We start from the raw sequence: 27175 nt of genomic DNA, 5'->3' as shown, positions 1-27175 counted from the left end.
TGATATTCTTCTCCTAAACTAACTTTTATCACAGTTTAAGTGTCGTCATCTCACAGTTTACATACGTCATAATTATTAAATAATTGTTATTATTAGATGGATGTCACACAGTAGGGGGCAGCAGAGTGACAGACTTCCCAAAGCTGGACAATAAATCAGATTCAACTTTTGTGCTTGTGCTGCAAATATTCAAACAAATATAACACGTCTCTTTCTCTCTTTCTCTGCAGCTAAAAGAACAATCATTGACTCTGCTGCTGAATTACCTTTCATTTTCTTCAGAGATTTGTGGGTTTCACACAAACACAGATTGGCATTAAAGTAATGATCCTCTGTGCTCAGATACTCGGAGCTGTTTTATTTTTTACTGCCGCAGTTTTTTTGTTTGAACCAGAAAATCAATGTTTTTACTCGCGGCTGCTCTGTGACAGATTTGTGCTTCTGATGGCCGACACGTGGATTCTAAAGTGATGGTTCAGGGTTTTTGAGATGAGGATGCAGGAGTCAGTCGACATTGGTTAAAGTTGATTTTAGCCACTTAAGCACCAGCTTTATTTCTATGACATATTAAGAGTGTTTTTGCCACTTTATTTTGCTGTTAGACTGAGTTTTTCCCACAGAAAATGGAGGTTTGAAAACGGATCACTCTCCTGCACCAAACCCCATAGAGAAAATCATCGCTTTTAGCTCACGGTGCCACAGGAGCTGCTGGGTACTGCTGCCCCGTGTGGTCAGTTTGTGTCACTGCGTTAAATCTAAACAAAGGATTTTAAACACAGAACTCACAAAATAAAAATGAGGACTCACTGACGGAGGCAGCAGTGGATCAACAACTCCTGTGTGCTGTGATGTTAAAATCGCTTGTTTTCTCTATGGGGTTTGGTGTGGGAGAGTGAGCGGTTTATTAAGTCAGAAACAGTGAGATAAATGTCGGGGGAATGTTGTTCTGTGCTGTGGTTTGAATGCAGAATAACGCAGTTCCTTTGTGTTGTACATCAATTTGTGCTGTTTTTCCCCTTGATAACAAGAGAACAACAAAGGGAAAGTGAAGCTAATACAAATGTGGAGGTTGTTTATTATTGTTTAGTTTTAACATTATAATGAGAAAGTTTTGCTTCTGCCACTGTTTGGTCTCCGTGAGTCAAAATGATGATTATTTATGTTTCTGTTCGTCTTTTATCTGAAAACCCATATAATACACTTTATAAAATCTTATAAGATTTAAAATATGCCTTTTAGGTTTGTTTTCCTCATCAATATTTGCATCTAAGACCTTTGTGATTGTGCAAATTCACTTGAAGGAACATTAACCGCCTTATAACATGGACTAAATTGGATTAAAGTGGGGGTTTTGTGATAAATCCTGACCTCCTCTCCCTCGTCTCTCCTCAGGTGCTGAAGGGCAGTAAAAAGCTCTGCCTCTCCGTGCGCTCGGTCGGGCGGATTCCCGGCGGATATGTCACCAACCATGTTTACACGTGGGTGGACCCTCAGGGTCGCAGTGTGTCGCCACCTCCTGACCTGCCGGAGCAGCGCAGCGCCACGCTGAAGAGGAGCGACAGCCAGCGACGCAGCAACATGCAGCTCCTGCAGGAGGGAGACGAGAAGAAGGTGAGAGGAGAACATCTCAAAATATTCACATTTTTAATGACATGTTCCCAGAATTATGTTAATATTTTATATATGTGCTGGTTGAGAACATTTAATAAACTTCTAATAAACCATTCACCAAAACAATCAAACCAAATCTGTGTATTTAAGATGAAAGATAGACTCATGTGTAGCTAACAGCTAAGCTTACTGCTGAGTGTGCAGTTTTAATCTGAATCTTCAGGTTTGAAGCTAATGACTAAGCTAACAGGTGAGTCTACAGGTTTGAAGCTAATGACTAAGCTAACAGGTGAGTCTACAGATTTGAAACTAATGACTAAGCTAACAGGCAAGTGTACAGGTTTGAAGCTAATGACTAAGCTAACAGGCAAGTGTACAGGTTTGAAGCTAATGACTAAGCTAACAGGTAAGTCCACAGGTTTGAAGCTAATGACTAAGCTAACAGGCGAGGTCAGCAGATTACGTGTTTTGTCTGCCATCGTTGGGTAAACTTTGGTAACTTTGGTAACAGGTTGAACAACTTTGCCCAGAGCTCTGTTTTAACCGTGTGGTGTTTGAGCTAAATGTATAAACGTGATTTGATCGGCCGATGCTACAAAATTTGAGCATTTGTCAACTTGTGACGCATGGACCCACAATGCAGTTCAATGAGAAGTGTTTGAGTCGAAGCCTCCACCACAAACATGTGAGTGACCGGCGGGATTATAATAAAATAATAATTACAGTATTGGACAAAATCAAACATTTGAGCGATAACAGTCATTGGACCTCGAGTCCCCACGAACCTCCACCTTCAGTCAGCACCTCCTGACCTGCAGGGAGGAAACTGTCACCGTGTGCTCAAAGATTTATGACACAAGAAGTTTCAATATTTCAGCAGCTGAGAGCCACACATTAATCTTTAGCGTCTCGACCACATTAACACAGGCTGCAGTTTTAATGCTGTGCTGATAAAGTTTCAAATATTTTAATCCTGCGCCCACAGAAGAACCTTTATTTACTTCTTTATTCTTCTTCTGTTCTTGTGACGGTCACGTTTTCCAAAAATCCAGTTTTATATTAAGATATTCCGATAAGCCCCCCACGCTCCCGTCTACACGCTATCATTATTTATTATCCTACTTACTATTAGTAGTTTTCTGCCACTTCACTTGGGTGGAGCTAACAGCAAAGCTAACAGGTGAGCCCACAGATTTGGAACTAAGAGCTAAGCTAATAGGCATGTCAGCAGATTTGCAGCTAAAAGCTAGGCTAACAGGCTTGTCAGTAGACTTGGAGTTAAAAGCTGGGCTACACGCGAGTCCACAGATTTTGAGCTAAGAGCTAAGCTAACAGGTGAGTCAGCAGATTTGGCGCTAAGAGCTAAGATACAGTTGAGTTCACAGAATTACAATTATTGCACTAATATTGTGAATCGTAATTATTATTATGGCCTTCATTGTTTGCAGTGTGTGAACTGTGATTATAGTTCAAAGTGTCGTTCTGAGACAATGTGGTGGTAATTTAGAGAAAAGTCCCAGTTTAGCTGTTACCCACCGTTCCCTGCTCATAATCCAGTAATTATATTTAATTAAGTTAATTTAGCGTGAATAAGTGCGGCCGTGCTGATATTCGGCTGCTCACAGAAACATGAAGACGCTGCAGCAGAGGGACTTCCTTTCACGCTGAATTGATGCCGTTATTAGAGGCGATGCCAGGGAACAACACAAGTCTAAAGAGCCGCCAATAAAAGTGGGATGAGTCTGCTAATTAAAGCTCCTCTCTGTGTCCTGCATAAATGTCAGAGGGAGCATGAATGGCTCCATATTTCCTGCTGAGGAATAAAGGTGAGTTACTGAGGCACCGCAGCGCCATCTGCAAAGAATTAAAGGAAGACTTGTGTGGCACGTGCCAAAATCTGCAGCTGCAGGGAAATATGTGTTTGTTTAATGGGATATTTTGCACTCAGTGTCTCGTTTTCACCACAGTTTAGCGATTTGCACTTTTTCAGCCTTGGCAAGAGTTTTTAATGCAATGGAGAGAGGAAAAAGAATCATTTAAATTTTGGCTCAAATCTGAAATAATGGATTTGTAATAGTAGTAATGGACATTTGTCGTGATTAAAAATGGGTTTGATTGCAATATAGTGAGATTTGTAAACCGCTCACTCTCCCGCACCAAAGCCCATAGAAAGAAATCAGCGTTTTTAGCTCGTGGAGACACAGATGGTACAGGTCTACTGCTGCCTCGTGTGGTCAGTTTGTGTCACTGAGGTAAATCTGAATGAATATTTTTAAACACAGAAATCACAAAATAACATATTTGAATTTACTGATGGAGGCAGCAGTGGATCAACAACGCCTGTGAGCTGTGACGTAAAATCGCAGTTTTTTTCAACGGGATTTGGTGTGAGTGAGTCATGTCAAAATGATGTAGTTTGGAAGAATTAATCAATAAACCCAAACAAAAACTAATCATTAAGAAGAAAATATGGCAAGTTAAAGTTCAAAACTCTTTCTTTGAGGTTAATAACACACGTGGAGTTCCCCAAAGATCAATTTTATGCCTCTTTAGCTCTTATACTGGTCTTAGGGCTTGATTTATGTCGCGAGGAAATAATTATTCTGGAATTATTGATCAATAACGGCTAAAATGTGTTGCCTGTTGAATCTGAATGTATTTGATGTTCGTGCTGAAACTCTCTCTGTGACTCTCTGCAGAGAGGGAGCTGTCATCTCCCCCCCGACGCTTGTGTGTCACCGTCTCCGTTTCACCGTAAACAGCTGAGGCAGCTTCTGTCATGAGGCTCAGTGCAGACTGAAAACATCTTTATTATTAAAATATCTGTCTGTCTGTCTGTCTGTCTGTCTGTCTGTCTGTCTGTCTTTATCAGGTCAACCTGGTCCTGGACGACGGCCGCTCTCTCGGGCTGATGATCCGGGGCGGAGCGGAATACGCTTTGGGGATTTACATCACTGGAGTGGACCAGGGGTCGGCGGCAGAGTGTGGCGGACTCAAGGTATCACTGCAATCAATCTGTCTCACACACACACACACACTTACGTACCGCAGTCTTAGTGAGGACATTCATGGATTTAGGCTGCATTCATTCACACCAGCTCCTTCTTTATAATCAATGAATCGAGTTATCGTTTGGTCCAAATGTCAGAAAATGTTGAAAAATGTTGATAAGTGTTTGTCAAACCTGGAAATGATGATGTTGTTTTTGTCCACAAACCAAAATGATTGAGTTTTAATGATTTATTTTGTTTATATGGAACAAAGAAACCAGAACATATTGACTATTATATTTAAGAAGCTGAAACAATCAGAAATCTTGTTTTAATAATGAAAAAACCCTCAATTCATTATCATTATTTGAGTATTAGTTTCAGCCCTAGACGGCACTTAGTCTGGTTTCCTGAGATGATTTTAACGATTTAAAGCAATAATGAAGTCAAAGATGCAAATTAGCAACCGCCATAAAAATGATTCAGTCGTTTTGTTTTTTCGTCGGATTCGTGACGTCGCAATTCACGCACGTGTTAATCACCTTTTTTTTTAGCACCTTCAAATCCCTCGTTAATTAACCTACAAATCCTATTTTTGAAAGAGATTATCGTGGTTTTGTTTCTGCATTAAAATCCAGATCCTCGGGTCTCACTGAGCTCCAGCTGCTCGTCGCCACGGTGACGGCAATGGACAAGAAGACGTGTCTTTATCTCATGTCTGTTAGTGATCAGTCCACCACCTACCTGCCAATTACACACACACTCATGCTAATGTGAGTGTTGGTAACAACATGAAAAGACGGCTTATTATTTAAAAGGGCAGAAGAGAAGACAGACAGGTTTAAATGTCAGCGTGTTCCTGTTTTTCCTTTTGTACGGTGTGTTTGAAGACGCAGGGGAACTCATAAATAACAATATTATTACTATTAATATTATTATTATTATTATTATTATAGTAATAATACTACACAATACATGGCCGTGACAGAGATAATGTCACAAATACTCTTATAATCAATATATTGCAGTACAATCTCTCTGTGAGAGAAGATTGATGAAGAACAAACACAACCAGACAATAAGAGAAAATGATTTTATCAAAAGTAAAAAAAAAGGAGATAAAAAGTCAATTCCATGACAGGAAAAAACAAATTAGAATCATTAGATTAAAATACATGTCTAAGTAAATATGTAAAGTATGAGATAAAAAGTCATAATAATGAGGGAAAAAATGTTCATTGTGTGACTGAAATGTCTACATAATTAGGTAAAAGAGCAATTTTCTATGATTAAACAAGTTTTTTAACCTCATCGATTTGGATTAAATGTGACAATGATGAGGTTAAAAAGTCAATTCTCTGATTTAAAAAATAATAACTATTAGATTAAAATGTATCATTTTGAGTAAGTAAATGATGTGACTTGAAAAAAGTATGAGGTAAAAAGTCATTTCTGTGATTAAAAATTAAGTCATAATAATGTCAATTATACGATTTTTTTAAAAGTCTAAAACGTTCGACAAAAGTCAAAATTGTGAGGTAAAATGTAAATGATGTGATTTAAAAAAAAACTAAAAAAACAAGGCCAAATTATGTTTGCTAGATTTTTGGTGTTTGTGACAGCCAACTGTAAACTTCAGGTTGTGTCTCACCCAAACCAAATCCCATAGAGAAAATCAGTGATTTTAACATCACAGCACACAGAATTGTTGACGCCCGGCTCCATCACTGCTCTACTCCATTAGTACGTTCAAATGTGTTATTTAGTCATTTCGGTGTTTGAAATCCTTTGTTTGGATTGACCTCAGTGACACAAAGTGATCACACGAGGCAGCAGTGGACCAGCAGCTCCTGTGTCTCTGTGAGCTAAAATCAGTGATTTTCTCTATGGCCTTTGGTGTGGGAGAGTGAGTTTCCTTCTGTGTCCCTGCAGCCATGTCTTTTAAACACATTTTAGACCAGTCAGATTTTGATCATTAGCTCATCCACGTCAACGTAAAGGAGAAGGAGAAAGGTCAGTCCTGTCCGGACTGGTGGCCTTTTAGTTGACATCTGTCTGATTTAGTTTCTATGTGATTGAATTTAATTAAATTTAATTAAATTTTATTAAATTTAACAGCAAAAGGTTGCATCAACATGCGAGGATAGTCAGAGATAAGCTGTTGTGATATTATAAGGTATTGTATGTTTGCTTCCTCTCAAAAACCATCTCAAAACACACAAACACACACACACACACACACACACACTGTCTCACACACAGAGCGCAACAACATGTCTAACTGAATATAAGTGAGAGTCAAACGTGGAGGTGGCTTAAGGCCAAGTATTTTCAATCTGCACAGAGGTGATTTTTCCATCCTCTGATAATAAAGCAATCCTGCTGAAAGAGCACAAACAACCAGGACAAAGAAAACACTTGGCCAGCTACATGCTGTGTGTGTGTGTGTGTGTGTGTGTTTATCCATGTCTGTGTGTGTGTAAGAATAGAATCACCTTAATCCATCCAGATAATCTAAAGAAAAACATTACGGCACCATAATGACTTTTAACTACATCACATTGCTTAGTTTTGCTGACAAAGTGTTGTATTTTTGGCTCGGCACACGGAGAACTGACATCTAACTGGAACATCGTGACGTCTTCTTAAAGCAACAGTCGCCGGGAAGCGCTAGAGAAAAATAGCTGATGTTTAAATTTCACTGGCTGGTGATTTAAATTCTGTCATGAGCTCATCTCGTCACATGGACACATTGTTAAATATCGGGTATAAAAATGTGCGAAAAGTGAAGTCCACAAAGTTGGACAAAGTTGGTACTGTAGCTGTTAAAAAGAAAACTCAGTTTGAATGGAAGTGTGTGGAAAATGAGCTTGTATTTCTCACTTGGATATACAAAGATATAACGTATGTAGATGATGTTCTCTTCTACATAAAAAAAAGTGTCAGCCGTTAGAATCCGAACTTCAGTTTTGAAGCCTCCAGAATCACGATATTAGCCAGCGCTAGGTTGATATTTACAAATCAATTCTTCCATAGGCTTGCATTCAAGTTCTTTTTATGACCAGTGGAGTCGCCCCCTAGTGGCTATTCAATATACTCCAATTTCCTTGTTTGTGAAATGGTGATTTTGGAGGCTTCAAATAAATCAAAAGTTGATCAAAAGACTTAAAAGTCTGATATTTGATATTGTAACGGACACAAAGAACGTCCCCTCACCGCGACATATTCCATAAAAATCTGTCTCCAAAATCGCAATTTCACCAACGTCATGTCAACCTAACAGAAGTTCTCAAACTTCACAAATTGACACAGTCGTCGAAGTCCGTTCTGAGGCTAACCAGGAAGTTAGAGTATGTTGATTAGCCACTAGGGGGCGACTCCACTGGTCACAAAAAGAACTCCGTTGTAATCAAAGTCTATGGAAAATTAGCTTCTTCCTCTCACTTTGATTTCTCGACACAATCATGATGAAACGACGCAATTCTGGAGGCTTTAAAAGTGGAGTTTGGATTCTTATGGTAAAGGCAGTTTCCCCTCTTTTATATAGAAGAGAACATCTGTGCTAATGCGATTTTCAAAACATTAGTTATCCATCTGCACGCCGCAACCACACAGTCACACGATGGTTTCCTGAGTTTAGTGAAATATTTATGTTATATTTAGAGTTTATGGATGTATTGGATTTTACTTGTTTGTTTTTTTCCGATCTAATCTGAGTCCAGTATCATAAAATGAACGCTAGTCAAGACCCGCTGCCATTTGGAGGTCCCTAAAGATTCCCATCGCTCTTACATATAGAGAAGAACGTTGTCTGCATATTGTTTGACAGGGAGGCTGATAAATTGGGATGATATTTGTCATTTTTTAAATCAGCCTTTTATTATAAGTCACTAAAACTTAAATTTTCCCCCAAAATCTTTTTTTCCCATAAAGAATTATATTATCCCATACAAAAACTAGATTTTTCTTTTTTTAAACATATTTGATGACCTGTTTCATAGTTTTAACATTATTTTTTGTATATAAATGCACTGCAGTGCAGACAGTAAATGTAGATTGGAGGGAAAGATTATAGCTGTTGTTCACAGTTATATTTTATCAGATCGAAGAAAAAATGAAATCAGATAAATATATATTTACCAAAAGAATCAATCAGTTTTAGACAAACCTCCTGTTTGACCTATGTACTGTAAATCTTTGATAAAAACAACAAACACTGCAGGAACCAGCTGACGTTCACAAAAGTATTTGATTGTACAATCTCTTCTGTTTGTTTGTGTCCTTGTAAAAATAAATAATTCATAAACCGAGTGTCATGGCATAAAAAAACAAAAAACCCTCGCTGATCCCCAGCAGAGAGTGTTTGAAAATCAAAGCCACGGCGTTCTCAGAGGAACAAACGGACGGATCTGCAGGTTCCACGTACGGCGCGAGCTCTGCCTCCGTGTTCCTGCTGTGTGAAGTGGAAATGGGCTCCGTGTTACCTTACACTATTTCTGGCGGCGCGGCTGGAAAAGCACTTAAAAGGCAAAAAAAAAAGGCCATTTATTCCGACTTATCATAGATACAGTACACGAGTGTGCTTGGTGGAAAAAGAACGACCTGCTGTGCTGAAAACAAAGAGAATTCAGTACCTGGGATTCAAATAGGAGACGTAGCGAAAGTGTGATTGTTACCCAGAGGCTCGTTGATCAAAGCGTGGCCTGTTGACAGGCAGCTGGGCTTCCTCATTTTCACCAAATCACCAGGGACCGTTGAGGAGTAAATAACAACTGCTGCACTTCACATAAAAACCACGCCAGCTTTGTCCAATCTGCTCTTTCTACCCTCGTCTCCTGCTGCTTAAACCAAATAATGACATTTTTAAGGGTATATAGTTTAAATAAACACAGATATACAGTAGAAGGATTTTAACCACTTAACTAACATAATCATGCACTAATAGTATATGTTGTCTTAAAGTATGTCTAAGGCTTTATTTTGTCTTTAGACAGACGTTTGTAAGACGAGCACCCTCCCACACCAAACTCCATTGAGAAAATCATTGTTTTTAGCTCACTGAGACACAGGAGCTGCTGGTCCACTGCTGCCTCGTGTGGTCGGTTTGTGCCACTGACGTAAATCTGAACAAAGGGTTTTCTATGCCGAAGTGACAAAATAAGTTTAAACGTACTGGTGAAGGCAGCAGTGGATTAATAACTCCTGTGTGCTGTGATGTTAAAATCACTGATTTTCTCTATGGGGTTTGGTGCAGGAGGGCGAGTGGTTTACAGAGTGATATAAACATTGGTTTTCAGTTTGGAGGGGCTGTCTAACAGCAAGATAAAGCTGCAAACACATTCTTTAGTGTAGATATTGCTGCTTTTCAGTCCTGGCAAGATTATGATGCAGTGGAGGAAAAGAATCAATTAAAATTTTGGCTCAAAGCTGGAACTCACAGCGATGTTATAATGGATTTGTAAAGAAATTGGAACAATGATAGTGAACATTGTCACAATTTAATGTGGGTTCGGTTGTAATATAGTGAGATTATTTTTTTGTTTTGTCAAGATGTTTACCGTTCACTCTCCCACACCAAACTCCATTGAGAAAATCATTGTTTTTAGCTCACGGGGACACAGGAGCTGCTGGTCCACTGCTGCCTCGTGTGGTCACTTTGTGTCACTGAGGTGAATCTGAACAGCGTTTCAAACATAGAAGTCACAAAATGACTCATTTAAATTTACTAATGGAGGCAGCAGTGGATTAATAACTTCTGTGTGCTGTGATGTTAAAATCACTGATTTCTCTGTGGGCTTTGGTGCAGGAGGGTGAGCGGTTCACAAAGTGACAGAGTGACATACACTTTGGTTTTCAGGCAGAAGAGTTTGAGATAAAACTGTAAACATATTCTTTAGACATCATAGGCATAAGCTGAGCCTTAAGCTGAGGCTCAGTGTTTGTGCCAGAAAAGGTCTTAAGAGGTAACAAATGCAAGCGCACACACACACACACACATAAGGGGGTGGGGGCAGAAATAAACCCCACCTGTTTTGTCTGTGATGCAGTTTCCTCTCAGCCAAACTGTCATTAATGTATCTGCTGGCTCAGACGACAAAGTCACAGCTCTGCCACACAAACACAGCGGAGGATAAATGGATAAGACGAGTGCAAACTGCATATTTTCTTTCTGCGAGATGAGTCACTAACTAATGTACTCTAATAGTCCTGTTTGCCAAAAGCCTCACACTCTAATATCCAACAACACAGATGGAACAAATGCACGCTTAAGTGAGCAACTGAGCGATGAACGTCAGCGTGGAATTTAATGACATCTCACAGCGGCTCTTTAGATACTGACAAAGCACCGGTGCATATCGATATCGGGGAGTGTTTGGATGCTCGATGAGTGCATGCTATTACCTCTTTTACACCAAATTAACTAGATATATATATATATATATATATATATATAAGACATAGAATAAAACAGAGTAGAAAGCCTTTGCTGTCGTTGAAGAAGGTAACGGAATAAGTGGTGGACTATTCAGAAATCTGGCGTGATAGAAAAGATTCTAACACAATAATAAATAATAAAACAAGTACCGTAGGTCATATAGACCAGGAATTGAGTTTAAAAACTGTTAAATGCTGTCAAAAGCATGCCAAGCCAACAGGTGGCGATATAACCATAACTGTGAAACCCTAATGATAATGAAATAAAAAACCTCAAATTGGCACAAGTTTTCATAAAAATCTATGTTTTCAGAAACCTAACCCACAGAAAAAACTTTGTTTTCAAAAGATAATAACAATACCTGCCTAAGTGTGGACTTAACTTAAATAAATGTGAGTTGTTTTATCTCTTTTTGTCCACTGAGTCACGTTCAGGGTCACTTAAATGCTGTAAATTACAAATAACTTTTTTTAGGAGCTGAGAGATTTTTGACCTCATATCATCTGCATATTGAAAAATGCATCAAACTCTGCACCTTCCTGCTCCAAGTGTAGAAGTAAAGTATAAGTAAAGGTTTTAACAAATGGGGACGCTTGGTATCAGATCGGAAATGTAAAATGTTAAATAAATAACATTTAAAAAATTTAAAAATTTGAGGCACCACGATACGATTTAATCACGATATGGCTAAAATAATGAGTAGTTGTGAAATCATATATTGCAATATGCTCACACACAGCTCTAGTGAGAGCATGTGGCACCATCTAGTGGACAGAAATGTTTTTTTAATGCTAATTCATAAAAAGTTAAACGTTTCTTTGTAAAATCAGTATATATGTGTATGTATATACATATATATATATATATGAATATACATACATATATATTTCTACCAAAAATTGATACTTGGTGTCTCAAAAGCGTTATCGCCATGTAAAATATCGTGATATGTCACCGTATTGATTTTTACCCCAACCCTTACCAAAATGTCTTTATATTGCAGTCTTGTCAATGCACAGACAAAATCGGCAACTACATTTTAGCTGAGTCATGTTTTGGGCTACTTGTTTTTTAGAGCCGAGTGATTGTTACACAACTGGAGAATTATGTATTTATAGGTTTGTTTCAAAGGTCTAAAATGTTTGTTTTGGACTGATATCGGTAACTAGCTCATATTAGTAAAGACAATATGTGGTTCTTATAATCACCATGTCCTCAAAATGTCGCAAAGAGCCATGAGTCATCTTTTAACTGAAAGGTTGTGGGTTTAATTCCCTCAAATCCGTTCTGAATCAAGGATTGACTGGTAAAATATGGCTCAAGCAACTTGGTTTGGTCATTATTGATCAATATATTACATAGTATATCGTAAATGAAGTCATTTACTATTTTTAAAAAAAGGGCCTAAAATTAAGCCTCAAGATTTAAAATGTGTTAAAATATATACTTTTTAAAGCAGAATTAGTTGTGGTTAGTGGTTAAGAATATGCAGAAAATGTCTGTTTCTGATATCGGTATTGGCCAATACTCGAGGTTGTGTTATTGGTATCATTATCGTCGTACCATCCCTATTAGCAACTAGCTATTATTAGCAAAAAAAATGTGTCTTTAAAATTTTGCACAGAGCTGTCTTTAAACTGAAGGTTGTGGGTTTGATTCCCGACTTCACTAGTCTACAAGACACTTAAAACTAGAAAGAAAATTATTCACTTTGGTTCAGAAAAGTTTAGTTCCATGTTAAAGTAATGTTTTTGTAGAGAAAAGGCTTCAGTCACTGCATGTTCCTCCTCCTCCTCCTCCTCCTCCTCTCTATGAATCTATTTCCCGGCTTCGCTGATCCAAACATCTATAGCCGGCGTTTTCTCGTCTCGTCACGTTCTCCGGCTCGTGTTGTAGATTTAGTTTTTTTTCTCCGTGAAACCTCCTTCTCTTCCCGACGCCGAGCACGACGTCTGTGTTAAGAAACACGGGGACGAGCAGTGGAGAAGAGACAGTTCCACAAAGTCTGGCTTCTCATGCAAATCTTAGCTGTGGGGCTTCTGGGCCGTGTGAAGCAGTTTAGCACGCGGGGCGACCACCGCGTTGGAGGGATAATTGTCGTGGATGTGTGAGTCATCGGTAAGCTCGGGCAGGATCATCAGTGCGTCCGTCGGGGGCTCGCGCTCTCGTTCTCGCCCGTGTCCCTGTTTCACTGCACGTCAGCACTGTCACAGCTGCATCATCAACATGTTCCTCCTGCTTCACACCTTCTTCCCTCACTGGTTATAAAAGAGTCCTTTATACAAACATTGTTTTCCACAAGACACACAAAGAATACACAGATGATGAAAACCATAAATATCAACATTCACTTTGGTTTTCAGAACATAAAATAACAAATGTTCCTCCTTAAAAACCCAGTTTTATGGTTTTTCCACGGACTATATCAAATAAGACGGCGTCATGTTGGTTTTTGAAACAGAAAAGTTCACACGTCACTGATCAACTAATACATAATAAACTTATTTTAAATCAAGTGATTTACTATTAAAAAAGAGGCCTACAATCCATCCCTGAGGAACTCCGGAAGTGTTTTATCCTCAAAGTAACTGTTTTTTCTCCATTTATTGAAGAGTTTTAAATTTACTTAAAACCTTTTTCAACATGAAGTTTTCTTAAGTTAGTGAAAAGCCACAGCACAGCATGGGGGATATGGCGCCACCTTATGGGATGTTTACAATGAAAACACAGGCCAAATAAAAATATAAGAAATATTTCAGAATACTTATATATTCTATATATGTATATATATATATATATATACATATATACATATATATGTATATATATATATACATATATATATATATATATATATATATATATATACATATATATATAGATATGTATGTATATATATAGAGAGATATTGTTGGGACGTGTAAGTTTGAATCTTTCTGATCCAAATCTTGCCTCATAACTATAACCAGTGATTTTATATTTATATATTATAATAAAATAAAAGGTTTTTACAACTGTTTGGCTTCTAAAATTATATTAAAATATAAGAAAGAGCCAAGTCTTTTGAACAGTTCTTTGAAAATGAACGACTCCTCAAGATCCTGCTCCCTTCAAAGAGACAGAAATGAAAATATTACAGTAAAACACATATAAAATGACTAATATTAGTCATTAGTCATTAGAAAAGTGAGCACTTTGTCAAAGCGGAGCTGATTCTGAGAATGAAGTGAATCGCGACGAGAGAAACTCTTGAAAACATTTTGAAACCAGTGCGGCCGGCGCGAGGTTCACGTTCAGTGTTTCTGTTTGAGTTTCCCTGAAGATGAATGGCTGCAGCTGCAGCTGCAGGAGGCGGAGACAAAAGGGAAAGGACGAGGACAAAGGTGATGAAATGTATAATTATGGGAATGAAAAATGTGCCGAGTTTAAAAGAATGTACGAAGGGAGGAAACTGCAAATGAGGGAACAGGGAAATAAATGAAAGAGGAAGGAGGGACTGCAGGAGAAAATCAGGTTTGATTAAAAGTTACTGGACTTTTTAAAAGCAGTAAATCACAAATGACTCATTAAACCAGAGAAATGACAGATTAACAGAAAAGAATCATAAGAATTCTCATGATCCAGGATCTCACCAGTGTCATGTTGACGTCACCTTTAACTAGGCTCTGATTGGACGACACTGGCTGTCAATCACTCTGGTGTCCACTCATGTGTCATATGTTATCGTCTGTTTGAGAATAAACTAGAGATTGAGATTAGGAGTAGACAGATTTATCAATTGGGATGGAAATGGACCCCCCACCCCCCCATTGTTCGATCATTGGCATTGATCATTTGTGACTTATTTATGTTCGTTTACACAATTTTGTTTAGAAATCAAGACGCACCCCAGCGGTAACAAATCTAATTTGCAGCCATGGTTCCGTCCTCTGTGAGGCTGCGTTGAATATTAGCTCTTCCAGGACTTTTTCAAGGCTCATAGTCTCGTTTATCTGAACCACCTGTCGTGGTTTCCACTGCGGAGGCGTCCTCGTTCTTCCCGGCGAGTCACACTCAAGTCTCCATAAAAGGCTGAGACACCGATGACGAATTGTGCTCCATTTTGTTGGGGTTTTGTCTACCAGTGCCACTCCAACATGCCGTAATCTCTCTGCGATACTTTCTTCTGTTTTTGAAGATGCTCGCTGAACGTACAAGCACGCCCACAATTCTCATATTCTTTGCACAAGAACGGAAACAATCCTTTTGTTGTCTTACAGGAATCTCTCCATCAAACTTTTCCACAACACACCGTACGTGAAACACTTGCCCTGAACTGTTCTCTGTCAAACATCTTGATGTAGGTCTGGTTTGGTTTGCCAGGCTACAATTATCACGACATGTGATATAACTTTGACTCAACAACACAAAAGACGACTGAAGATGTGACCTATAAACACACACACACACACACACACACACACACACACACAGGATGTCCATATAAGGAGTTGTAATTTCGGCTGAAGCTTGAAAACTCGGTTGTTTGACGCATTCGACAAAGCAAAGCAACAGATCCATAATGAAGTTAGTTTGACATAAAGGAGCTAAAGGGTTTAATTAAAATGTAAAATCATCAAGGTTTTTTAACGACTTTGCCAGAATCCATACGCTCTAGCTACTCTTCTTTCTTCTGTTTGGAGGATGCATCACTCACAGCCCTCAATTGTCCCGAGAAGCCGAAGGTTCGGTGGTTTTCTGGACGGATGAGCGCGAGCTGAAGTCTAATCTCTCCAGCGTTCTCTTTCCTCTGCTGAGGGACAGACGCAGAGCACAGGGAAATGTCAGGGGAGCTGAGATATGAGCGGCAGCAGAGAGACGGGATGGGTGGTCCACATTCTGCAGAGACAAAGACAAACAACACGTGTCGGATGATTGAGCCGCTGTAAGTGCTGCTGTGATGGGAGATGTGTTCGGACGACTCCACAGGGATTCACAGCTGCTTAGACTCGTGACACGGAGCGAGTGAGGCTGAAGACGCGGACACCAAACACTGACCGGGCCACGCGAGGACAGAGTCTTCAGGAGTCTGAAGACCTGGTGTAAGCAGCGTGTTTGCTGTGACCGATCGATAACTGTGAGGATATCAGAGGAACGTTCCACTGTCAGGGCCTGAGCTGAGTGATTCCACTGAACATCAACCTTTGGACCCGTTTCACATCCACACTCACTCACCGCCGCCTGCGATCATTCCTCACATTTTTGGCAATTACCAAGAAAAAATCAATGGAGCCGTCGTTCGTCTTTTAATGTCAGTGAGTGTGTGTTTGACCACCGCAGCGAAGTCAGCGGCAAACAAAAACACCACAAAACACACAAAAGTCAAATAAACGCGCGGAAACGTCTTGAATATAAATCACGGCGTCGCTTACGAAGACAAAAGACGAACCGTTATTTCTCTTTCTGCTCGGCGGCTTTGTTAATGATCGTGTAAACAAAAGACCGCCTCCAAATATGCAAATTAAAGAGCGTCGTTTCGCAAAGAGACGAATCATATCATCGTTTGTTTCCTTTTTCTTTGAGGTTTACGTCTCATAAACGTTTCCAAAAACATCTCCAGGACGAGGATTTTAAATCACTGATTATTCCAGTGTAAAATATGAACCTCAGTTAACTTGATCACATTTTTGACGCACTAAACGTTGGTGAAAATGGATGAAAATTGGCAAACTAGAAGTTTTATTTATCGAATAAGAGAAATCCTTTAAAGTGGCGGGCCACACGGTGGTGTAGTGGTTAGCACTCTCGCCTTGCAGCGAGAAGACCCGGGTTCGAGCCCCGGTTGGAACAAGGGCCTTTCTGCATGGAGTTTGCATGTTCTCCCCGTGTGTGCGTGGGTTCTCTCCGGGTTCTCCGGCTTCCTCCCACAGTCCAAAAACATGCAATGTGGGGATAGGTAAATTGGACACTCTAAATTGACCATAGGAGTGAGTGTGAGAGTGAATGGTTGTTTGTCTCTATCTGTGTGTGGCCCTGCGATGGACTGGCGAACTGTCCAGGGTGTACCCCCGCCTATCGCCCGATGTAGCTGAGATTGGCACAGCACCCCCCGCGACCCTCTGGTTGAGGATAAAGCGGTAGATGATGACTGACTTTAAAGTGGCGCAAAATGACTCAGTAGCGCCTCCTAAGGTGAAAAACAAAACTTAGTGGAAATATGTTGCAGCCCAAGATGAACAAAAAAGTCTATCGGCACCAAGGCCTCAACTCAACAGGACGTCAGTGAAGAACATAAAAACGTGTCAATTTGTACTAAGTTTAAAGTTTTGTATGGAAGTGGAATTCAATGCTGCGCTCACACCAGACACGGCGCGGCGCGTCATTTACTCCAACACTCGAGTTGAAAATATGTTAGAAAACTTGACGACGTGTACACGCCGGCAGTCACAGTCAGACAAGTTGTTCGTTATATCGAGACAAAAACGTGCGTCGAAGAAGCCGATAATGGCAGCAATTTGAGCTCGCGCCAACTGGCTGACGATGCACAAAAATGCAGTGATCCCACGGCGCTGATGGTGAGACCACTGAATTAATGTTGTCCCATTTCAGTCATATAGTTAGTTAGTTAGTTGGTTAGTTGGTTAAACCATCTCTTCACCATTTTCCTGACTGACTGGACTACTGACTCTATACTGCCCCCACAATTTCCAGTGGTATTGCTCCATTTTGTCCGTAATTGCGAGCTCTCCTGTGACGTATGAAATGAGCTGCTTGTGTGGACTTGTAAAGGACATTGACTGTTCTCTGCAGCCTCTTGTTGTTTTTTCCTCCTCGTATTAAGTCGACATTTTTCCTTTCACGGCGTCATTGATCTGAGCTTTACTCGCAAAACGCCACTGCCACCGGTTGTTGTTGTTGTTTAATTGCCCAGAATGCTGTGCTGCGACGGCGCCTCTGGTGCGAGGCGACGATTGATCGCAACCAAGTGCTCGTGACTCTGCAACCGGGGCCTCGACTCCGCTCGAGTGTGGAGGTGTAATAAGGCCGAGGAGGTGCAGCGGTGAGGCGACGCTGCAGCAGCAGCAGCAGCAGCAGCAGCAAATAAGTGATGGGGAAAGAACAATCTGTCGTGAGCCATTAGAAAAACAGAGACATTATTAGAGGGAGAGGAGCAGATTCCTTCCTCTGTAATTAATAGGCTGGCTTTGAATGCTGTTTCCAGGGTCATAAAACTTAATCAGCGCGTAATTAGAGTCACATTCAGAGTTATATTCATTTGTCAAAGCAACAGGTGCAATAACCTGACTCCATTAACTGCTGCTGCTGAAACACCGAGGCTTAAATATAATCTGGGCTCCACACAGAGAAGCTTGTTTAATAAGTATCACCGGGTATTTTCTGCTCCACACCAAGTTTTTTTTATTATTTGTGTGTAAAAACAAGCCGATGTCATCACCATCGTCCTCGCACTAGACTCTGAATAAAAATATATTCTCAACAGCCTGAAAACAACGGCAGAGTATGTGACTACAGTGTCCTCTGGCCTGTTACATAAGTCATGAAGCGCTCTGTCGCCATGGCAACTAATGCATGTTTCTCACAGCGGGAAAACACAAGTGTCAAGAAGCGCTTTTTTTTTTAAACCAAGAAAATACACACAAAACCACCACAATAATTTATTATTATTAGTATTAGTATTAGTAGTAGATGACCTGCATGTTCTCTTGTGTGGGATTTTCATCATTTCTGTTACAAAACACAAAATAACACGACATGGTTCAACTTTTCAAAGAAAGTCCCTCAACTGCACTTCACCTCTCACTCAAACAAGACTTTCTCTGTAATATTTTACTTTAATATATTCAAAAATAATAATAATGAAGAAATAAAAGCACGTGAAACAGATTTATTGAACAAATTTCACTTCCCAAACCCAGAAAAGGTAGAAGATTCTTTTAGCTTAGTGGGGAGCGTGCCTACGTTCCCTCATTTCTAACCCTGCCTGGTAGTTAAGGGCTCGCTACTCATTCCCGCAGCTGGCGATTTGAATTGATTTTGATGCATTGTTTTTTTTTTTTTTGCAGTGCCAGATAAAAAAAACACACATTTGTTCCTATGGACAAAAATGTCCAATTAAAAACCATTGAAAATACAACTTTTTTGATACCACATCTATCTTAGCATAAACCAATTCATTACCTTACGTTAAGATTACATGTTGGACTACTAGCATTAAATTTTGAATTTTTATATTTGTCCACCAGATGTTTTTTTTGCCATTTATGTCCAATATCTGTCCTGGCTCATTTAAAGTGGAAAAAAATATGAATATATAATATTTCTACAGCAGTCTTTGGGGAACAAATTAGCCAGTATTTTTCACAGAGTAACATTTTACAGAGTTATGTAGAATGTATAAAATATTTATTCAAGAGGAAAAATAAATTGCTAAAATGTCAAAATATACAGCTGAACGTTCACAGCGCTCCACGTGGTTCAAAGTGAATTTCAAAGCACACGTTTGATTTCATCAGAAGTGACGGCGACAGGAAAAAGGACACGAGTGTTTGTGTCTTTTTCATTAGCGTTCACTCCACAACCTCGTGTCAAAGTTTCCCCGGGAAACGCTGAACTGCAGCTTCCAGGTTTTCCTCGCGCACCGCAACAAAATCCATACGAAGCAGAATAAATCGACTCTGCTTTTTGTGCCGTTTTATTTCACAAGCAGCTGGAACAAACAGCTTGTAATCTGTCATCTCTGATGACAAAGTGTGTGAGCGGGCCTTGTTAGCGTTGATTGATTGTAAATTCAGCTTTGATATTGTGTCCTTGGCTGCTTTGATGGCCTCTGAGCGGCGTGTGGAGCTGATGCAGGTGACCGGCCTGGTGTCCAGTCTTTGGAAAACTCCCAAGAAAATGTTTGCAAACTGCCGAGAGGGAGCAGAGACACGAGCGCCATCATCACGATGATGACGTGACATTTAGGGTCTTTTTCTAAAAACGCTCGACCGTACATCAACTCTTTAAATGCCACACAAATGAATTCATGACATCAGCGTTTATGTGCCGTTTTCTCTTCAGGGTATGAAGTGATTTAAGGTCGGCCGTTAAAGTGAATATTCATTTTCTTTACCTTTTAATGTGTCGTAACATTTTCTCCAACAAAGGTGGGATTGTTGGCGCTGCATTTGTGTCATAATTAATAGATCTTTTATCACATATTGTGGTGATTAATCGGCGTAGAGGTGGTTAACCCTTTTACACCTAAGCTTATTTTGACCATAAAAGGGTCAGTGAATGTCCTGTGAGTTAAGTGCTTTTGCCCATTTTACCAGAATAACTTTCAATATCTGGCAGTTATTTAGATCTGCTAAAATGAAAATGCTAATTTCAAGATCAAACCCACAATCAAATGTTGCCATTGTACGTTTTCTGCAAACCACAAACGTTCTGTACCAAACGCATACGTTCACGTTCACAAGTGAGGATGTGAGGGTGGATCATGACCATTTCCTGGTGATGAACAGGATTAGGATTAACCTGGTAGGTTTCGGGAATACACAGGTTGTTTTTTTGTTCTTTAGCATCGTAACATCATCTGCGTAGGAACACACCAGTGTCTCTGAGGCTTTTCATGATTTTATGAAAAACAGTGATCTCTCATAAATTCGGAACAAAGCAGTGAACCACGACCCATCCTTTTTATTTGAAAGCTAATCCTTCTTTTTTTTTTTACCAGAATAACTTTCAATATTCAGTTACAATTTACTGCAATTTAAAAAAAAGAAAAAAAAAGTTTCATTGTGAAAAAACACTGCGGTTGCACATGAACACCAGATTTTGTGTTAAATTTGAAATTTGAACAGTAAAAAACACATTGTTTTGTAAAACAGTAGATTTCAAAATTCATGGGAAACAATAATTATTATATTTTAGCATTAAAAATATCATTTAGAAACACAAAAAAGGATTTCAATAATCACCAGTGATGTTAATTTACTGTTATGACTGCGTCTCTGTGTCACACAGATGAAAGATCCAGACGGTGCTTTAGCTTCACGAGGTTTCTCTGCTCCGCTCAGCCCCGGGGACGTGACCTCGTCGCGGGGGTGCGTTCACTGTGTGGATAAAGTCATTATTCTGTGCTTCAGTCTCCTGATAGAATGAGAAATGACTCATAAATCACGTAATTCAACAGCTCTGCTCCTGAACCTGTCGCTCACTTTAATCTCTGTGTAATTATTCCTGCACACATTTCATCTGTGACACCACTTCTCTGCCCCGTGATCCGCTCCGTGTTGATCCCCGTCGCATGCATGCGTCACATGACAGGCTCTGCCCGCCCCGCCCTCGCCGTCTTGCTCAGCCCCTCCCACCACGCCTGTCTGTTGTTCCCTCCCCCCCGCGCAGGTGGGCGACCAGATCCTGGAGGTGAACGGCTGCAGCTTCCTGAGCGTGCCGCACGACGACGCCGTCCGCGTGCTGAAGTCGTCGCGGCACCTGATGATGACGGTGAAGGACGTGGGGCGGGTGCCGCACGCCAGGACGGTGGTCGGCGAGACCAAGTGGATCGCCAGCTCGCAGATCGCCGAGAGCTCGGCCAACAGCAGCGTGGAGGGGTGAGTTTTTCACCGCCGAGGGGGTGTTACTGTGGAAAACTGTGTTTTTTGCCTTTTAGCATCGTCACATCATCTGCATAAAAACACCAGCGTTTCCTCGTAACGTCACAAACGTAAATACGTTCCTGTACCAAATTTAAAACACATACGCTCACATCAACATGATATGTTAAAGTACTGTAAACGTGTCGTCTGCGATACGCTCGCTGTTAAAGGGTTAAATAAAGTGTTTTTTTGCATATACACACAGTGGCACAGTGGCTAGAATTGTTGCCTCACAGTACATCTGAACATTTTCTAACAAGGTTCACAAAGGAGAAGTACAATAATACGTTTTTAAATTACAGTTTACCAAACGTCACATTCACTATATAAGATTGTTATTATATATATACGAGTACAACATTTCCTGTGGTTTATAAAAGCAGAGAGAGAGTTTCCTGTTTTGTGTGAGACGAGGCTGCAATAATGAAATCTGGCACAAGAGTCGAGTCTCAGATTTGAGAGCAACGGAGCGGAAAACCAGACTTCAGGGCGATAATGACGAGAATTCTGCAGAATTACTGTACGTCGTCCTCTGCTCTAAAGATGACTCGGCAGTTTCTTTAAAGCACAGTGAGTGGACATCTGTCTCAGCGAGGACACCTGAGTGACCTGAGTGACCCGCATGTGAATGTAAATGCCCTCATGTGCAGGTAAAATCTGCTGAGTCATGTTAGAGTCAGAGCTGAGACAGATGCTGTGTGTGTGTGCGCGTGCGTGTGTGTGTGTGCGTGTGCATGTGTGTGTGTGTGCGTTAAAATACAGTGAATACGGAAACAATGGCGTCATCTTTTCTGTCCTCTACACAAACTTTACTGTATGTTCATGCTCCACGTCTTCTTCTCCTGTGTGCCAGTGTTACAGCACCACACACAGGCCTGGCATATGTACTGCAGCGTGTTTGTTGAAAAAGAAACAGTGTGGATAAAGGCTGATCAAGTCCATTTTCCAACAAATTCCCTGCAGCTGTGTGCGTGCGTGATTTATTCATTTATTCATTTCTTCACGTGGCGTTTGATGTGTGCGGGAGGTTGCGTCGCAATTTGGATTCAAACTGGTGACCTTCACTCTGTGAGGCAACAGTTGTAGCCACTGCGCCGCTGCGTGCGTATGCAAAAAAACACTCAAATCTGTCATTTGTTGAATAACTTAAACCTTTATTATGTTAAAACGTATATACAGAGGTTATAATAATGTGTCTCATGTCCTTTTCTTCAGCAACATTTTCACCAACTCTATAAACAAACAAACCAAAATTCTTTGAAATCAGATTGAATTTGTGAGATTTGGAAAAACGTCACTGTTCAAAGTTCTCTTGGCTCGTTTTTGTGAAGAAAATAACGCAATATTAAATGTATATAACTTACCAACCATAACTGATGTGTGCCACGTGAACACTGAGGGTTAAAACCTCAGTGTCAGGGATTCTTCAGAATGTTGTCGTGTAAATTAAAACTCTTCTCTGCGTCAGATTTGATTGATGAAGATTCCTCTGTTCAAACTCCGCCCCTGGGGCCAAAACATCAGCATTATCCTGAGAGCGAGCCTCGTGTCGGCGATCCATATACATTTGCATGGTGTCATTTTTCTTCTCTCTCACTTACGCCACACGTTCACTTTTAATATCATGACTCAGCAAAGTTCAGCCAAAGAAATGTCACAGACTTCCAGAGTTCTTCTCCAGAGTCAAGCGAGTGGACTGAATCACGCAGAGTTTACCGGGCCGTCGCAGGTGGAAGAGCGGCTCTTTTTTTTTCCTTTTTTTTTTTTAAAATTGTGATTAACTTTTAATTCCATACTTGAATTCTTCATCATTCCTCTGCTCCCTGAAGGCAGCAGCAGTGTTCTTAGTCGTCTGTTGAGACCTCATTAGTTTTTTTCCGAGGGTAAAGTCACATAAACTGTAGCACTGACACATATTTGAAGCCTCTGTGGTGTATTTAGAGTAAAAGTCCGTGGCCTGCATTTCAATGTCCGCGCCTTCATTTCATTAAAACGCCTCTCGCTCTCTCTCTTCTGGAAGAACAAGAAGAAGAAGAAGAAGAAGAAGAAGAAGAAGAAGAAGAAGAAGAAGAAGAAGAAGATGAAATTTCACATTTTCTTGTAAAAATTCCAGCAGTTTAGTTTCTGCCGCGTCATGAAAAGACAAAAGCAAAGATCCGGACAGAAACAATCTGTGAACGTGTGCCACGCTGCGTTTATGAGCATGTGATTACAGAGGATTACATTTGAAAGAGATGAAACGATGTCTGTCGAGATGTTACAGAACCTTTGTTCACTCAAAGAAACACTCAAATATGAAAGATTCTGTGTGTCTTACAGTAGCCGGTGACATTTCTGTGATGTCACAGGTCAAACACAGGTCATAAAATAAAGAAACGTACTATTAATGAGCTGTAAACACAGCAAATCACGGCAAATCTTACGTTTTATTTTACATTTCCGTGTTTTCTTCTGTGTTTCTGCAGCTTCCCAGAAGAACAAGGAGCGTCTGCAGCAGGAAAGGTGAGATTCATTGTTTTATTCTGGGATATAATCTTCTGTCCTGGGATATAATCTTTTGTGCTGGGATATAATCTTCTGCCCTGGGATATAATCTTCTGTCCTGGGATATAATCTTCTGTCCTGGGATATAATCTTGTGTCCTGGGATATAATCTTCTGTGCTGGGATATAATCTTCTGTCCTGGGATATAATCTTCTGTGCTGGGATATAATCTTCTGTGCTGGGATATAATCTTCTGTGCTGGGATGTAATCTTCTGTCCTGGGATATAATCTTTTGTGCTCGGATATAATCTTCTGTCCTGGGATGTAATCTTCTGTCCTGGGATATAATCTTCTGTCTGGTCGTTGTCAAAAATGTGAATCTGTCTCAAACGTATGAGCTAAATTATGTGCCACCACAAACTGAATCTTTTATATTTGAATTTATATTGTTTAAAGGAAGGAAGAGCGCAGATACACAGGTCTCCTCTGCAGCCAATCAGCACCAAACTGTGCCGTATCTGCACTCGATTGCTCTTCCTTTACTAGAACCCCGATGTCTGTCACAGTAAATTGAAATTGATTTTTGAGAACTGAATTTTAAAATATATAGAATTTTTCCAATGCAGTGTTTCAAATTAAACAAAACACATTCAAATATAAATGCAATTATTCAAGTTTAGCAATTGAAATTCAAATAAAAATGATTGAAATCCAGTTTCTGTGGCGCATATTTCAGCCCATACAAACGTGTTTTCCAGGCCACCGTAAAAAGAACCTTCCTCAAAACTGTTGCCACAAATTTGGAAGCTTCCAAAATGTCTGGGTCTGCTGAAGCGTCCACTGTGTGGACACAACAACTGTTGTGTCCACACAGTGGACGTGTGTCTCATACAACCAAATAATCCAGAAGGTTTTTGAGTGACTTGGGTTCATGCAGCGTTTCCAAACACAACCCAGCGGCTCATCCAGACTCCAACTGTCATCACTGTTTACCTTCATTGTCTTCACGGCTGACTTTGACAGTGACTTTGAAAATGCAGGAGAGGAGCAGGTCAGGCTGGAGGAATGAGGAGGAGGAGGAGGAAGAGCTTCATTACTGATACTCAGTCTGACAGTCGTAGTCTGACTGAGGGTGGGGGCGGCGTGTCATGTGTAATGTAAGAGAGTGAATACAGATGAAGGTGGGAGGTATTTTGAGACCAAAGGGAATCACGTTTGCTCCGCACCGGGGACCAAAGAGGATTTGAATTTGAATTTATCGGCGTAGTTTAGCATAAGCGTTGGTGTGCGCGGTGGTGTCTGTGATTACTGCCCTTTTTTGTCAAAGGTGCCCTTTTCACACACAGAGACTTAAGATGGATGGTGTCAGAGCCACTTCTGTCTAATCTGGAGCTCCAAAGAAAAAAGAAAAGAAAAAAAAGCCAGCATCAATCAGATTCACCGTATTTGGCCGCGTTCCATTTCTATCTAACCCACCAAACCAACATACAGTATGTCTGTGTTCCAATCTGATAAAGATGAGTCATTTATCAGAGTCTTCGAACTCCTGCTTAAGTTTGGGTAACAGTAACAAGTGAAGTTCACATCTGTGATGGAAACCGTTTGACTGGCATGAAATAAAACGGCGTAAATGCCAAAAATGATTTTTTTTGCACGTTCTCAGCAGAATTTTGCGAGCGTAATCAACAAATATTAGAAGAATTTGTCACCAAACCATGTGATTTTGTTGATAGATTCACAGTTTGCAGTCTGAAAGAGCGCTAACCAACGCAAACCACATAGATATTATGTTTCTCGTGTCTGACGCTGAACCTAAACCGAAACCTAGCCCAGTGTCGTTAAACTTTATTGGTCCTAATTTCCCTGATTTTAGTCAGATGTTAACTTCTATACTAGATTAGGGATAAGATTAGTTTACTTGTTAGCGAACCTTGCTATAATGCTAACATGAAACCAACCAAATATAGATAATCTGTTTTTAAGTGTGAAATACCACATCATTTGATTATAAAGGACTAGATTAGCTTGCTAGGTAGCAAACCTTGCTATAATGCTAACATGAAACCAACCAAATATAGTTAAGGTGTATTATGTATGAAATATCACATCATTTGATTATTAAATGGACTAGATTAGCTTGATATAATGCTAACATTAACTAACCCATGTCTGAAACTTTCCGAGCCAAATTGAAACACAATATTAGCTAAATGAGAATAAACACAGACTGTTAGCTCCAAAGACTCTTCGTCATAAATGTCCAACAGTTTGTTTGACAGGCTTGAAACAAACTTAGTGAGGACACCAGTGTGTGTGTGTGTGAGTAGACTTTGACATTGTTTGGATAAGAAATTCAAGAGATATTGGTCGAAATGTGTCATTATATCAATATTTATGTTTATGTTCCATGTAAAAATGAAAAAGTGGCCGTTCAAACACAGAACAACATTTTTTTTTTTTTTGTATAGCGGTTACTGCACTCAAAAGTGGGTCAGGACTTGAGGGCAGAACGACTGCAAAAACACTGCAGACAAAGCTGTTTTCACTTCTGTCAAGAAAAGTAGTGACGCTTTCCACAGAATGCAGTAAAAAAAAAAGAAGAAATCTGTCATTCGCTGAATCATTTGAACCTTAAATTTCAAGATTTCACACTTTTCACTGACAAAGTTAATAGTATTCTGTGACAGAGACATACAGGATGTTGAGCTACAGCCAACACGACCGCACATAAATAACATGCAATTTCAAAATATTAGTCTGGTTTTAGTAGTCAGTAAGTAAGTAAGTAGTAAGTAGTTTTTCCACCTGACGCCCGCGACGAGGACTTTGTGTTTGTTGTTATCAGAGGTGGACACGACACGACTCCAGTCGTAACTCAGCCGTGAAAGTCACTGCTCTTCGTCCGCCGGCCGTCAAAGACAAAATATCTTTGGAGAGCATCTGGAAGATGCTTTCATTTTTCCGGTCTTTATGTCATAAAAGTACTTTGTTATTGGTGCGTCTTCCGCAG

At 40.1% G+C, this 27175-nt stretch overlaps 1 protein-coding gene across 2 annotated transcripts in view; it reads left to right on the top strand.

Moving 5' to 3' along the window:
• Nucleotides 1–27175, top strand: part of whrna (whirlin a) — a 107899-nt gene that overhangs the window by 46497 nt on the left and 34227 nt on the right. For both annotated transcript variants that reach the window (XM_058617984.1, XM_058617983.1), the window contains exons 2-5: nt 1393–1611; nt 4484–4609; nt 21427–21635; nt 24146–24182. In XM_058617984.1, coding sequence (XP_058473967.1) covers nt 1393–1611; nt 4484–4609; nt 21427–21635; nt 24146–24182 — 591 coding nt within the window. The remainder of the gene's footprint in view (nt 1–1392; nt 1612–4483; nt 4610–21426; nt 21636–24145; nt 24183–27175) is intronic.

The sequence above is a fragment of the Solea solea genome, chromosome 19, assembly GCF_958295425.1.
Source record: "Solea solea chromosome 19, fSolSol10.1, whole genome shotgun sequence".
Classification (NCBI taxonomy): Eukaryota; Metazoa; Chordata; class Actinopteri; order Pleuronectiformes; family Soleidae; genus Solea; species Solea solea.
Note: the sequence above shows the minus strand (reverse complement) of the source record. Positions and strands in the feature narration are given on the sequence as shown.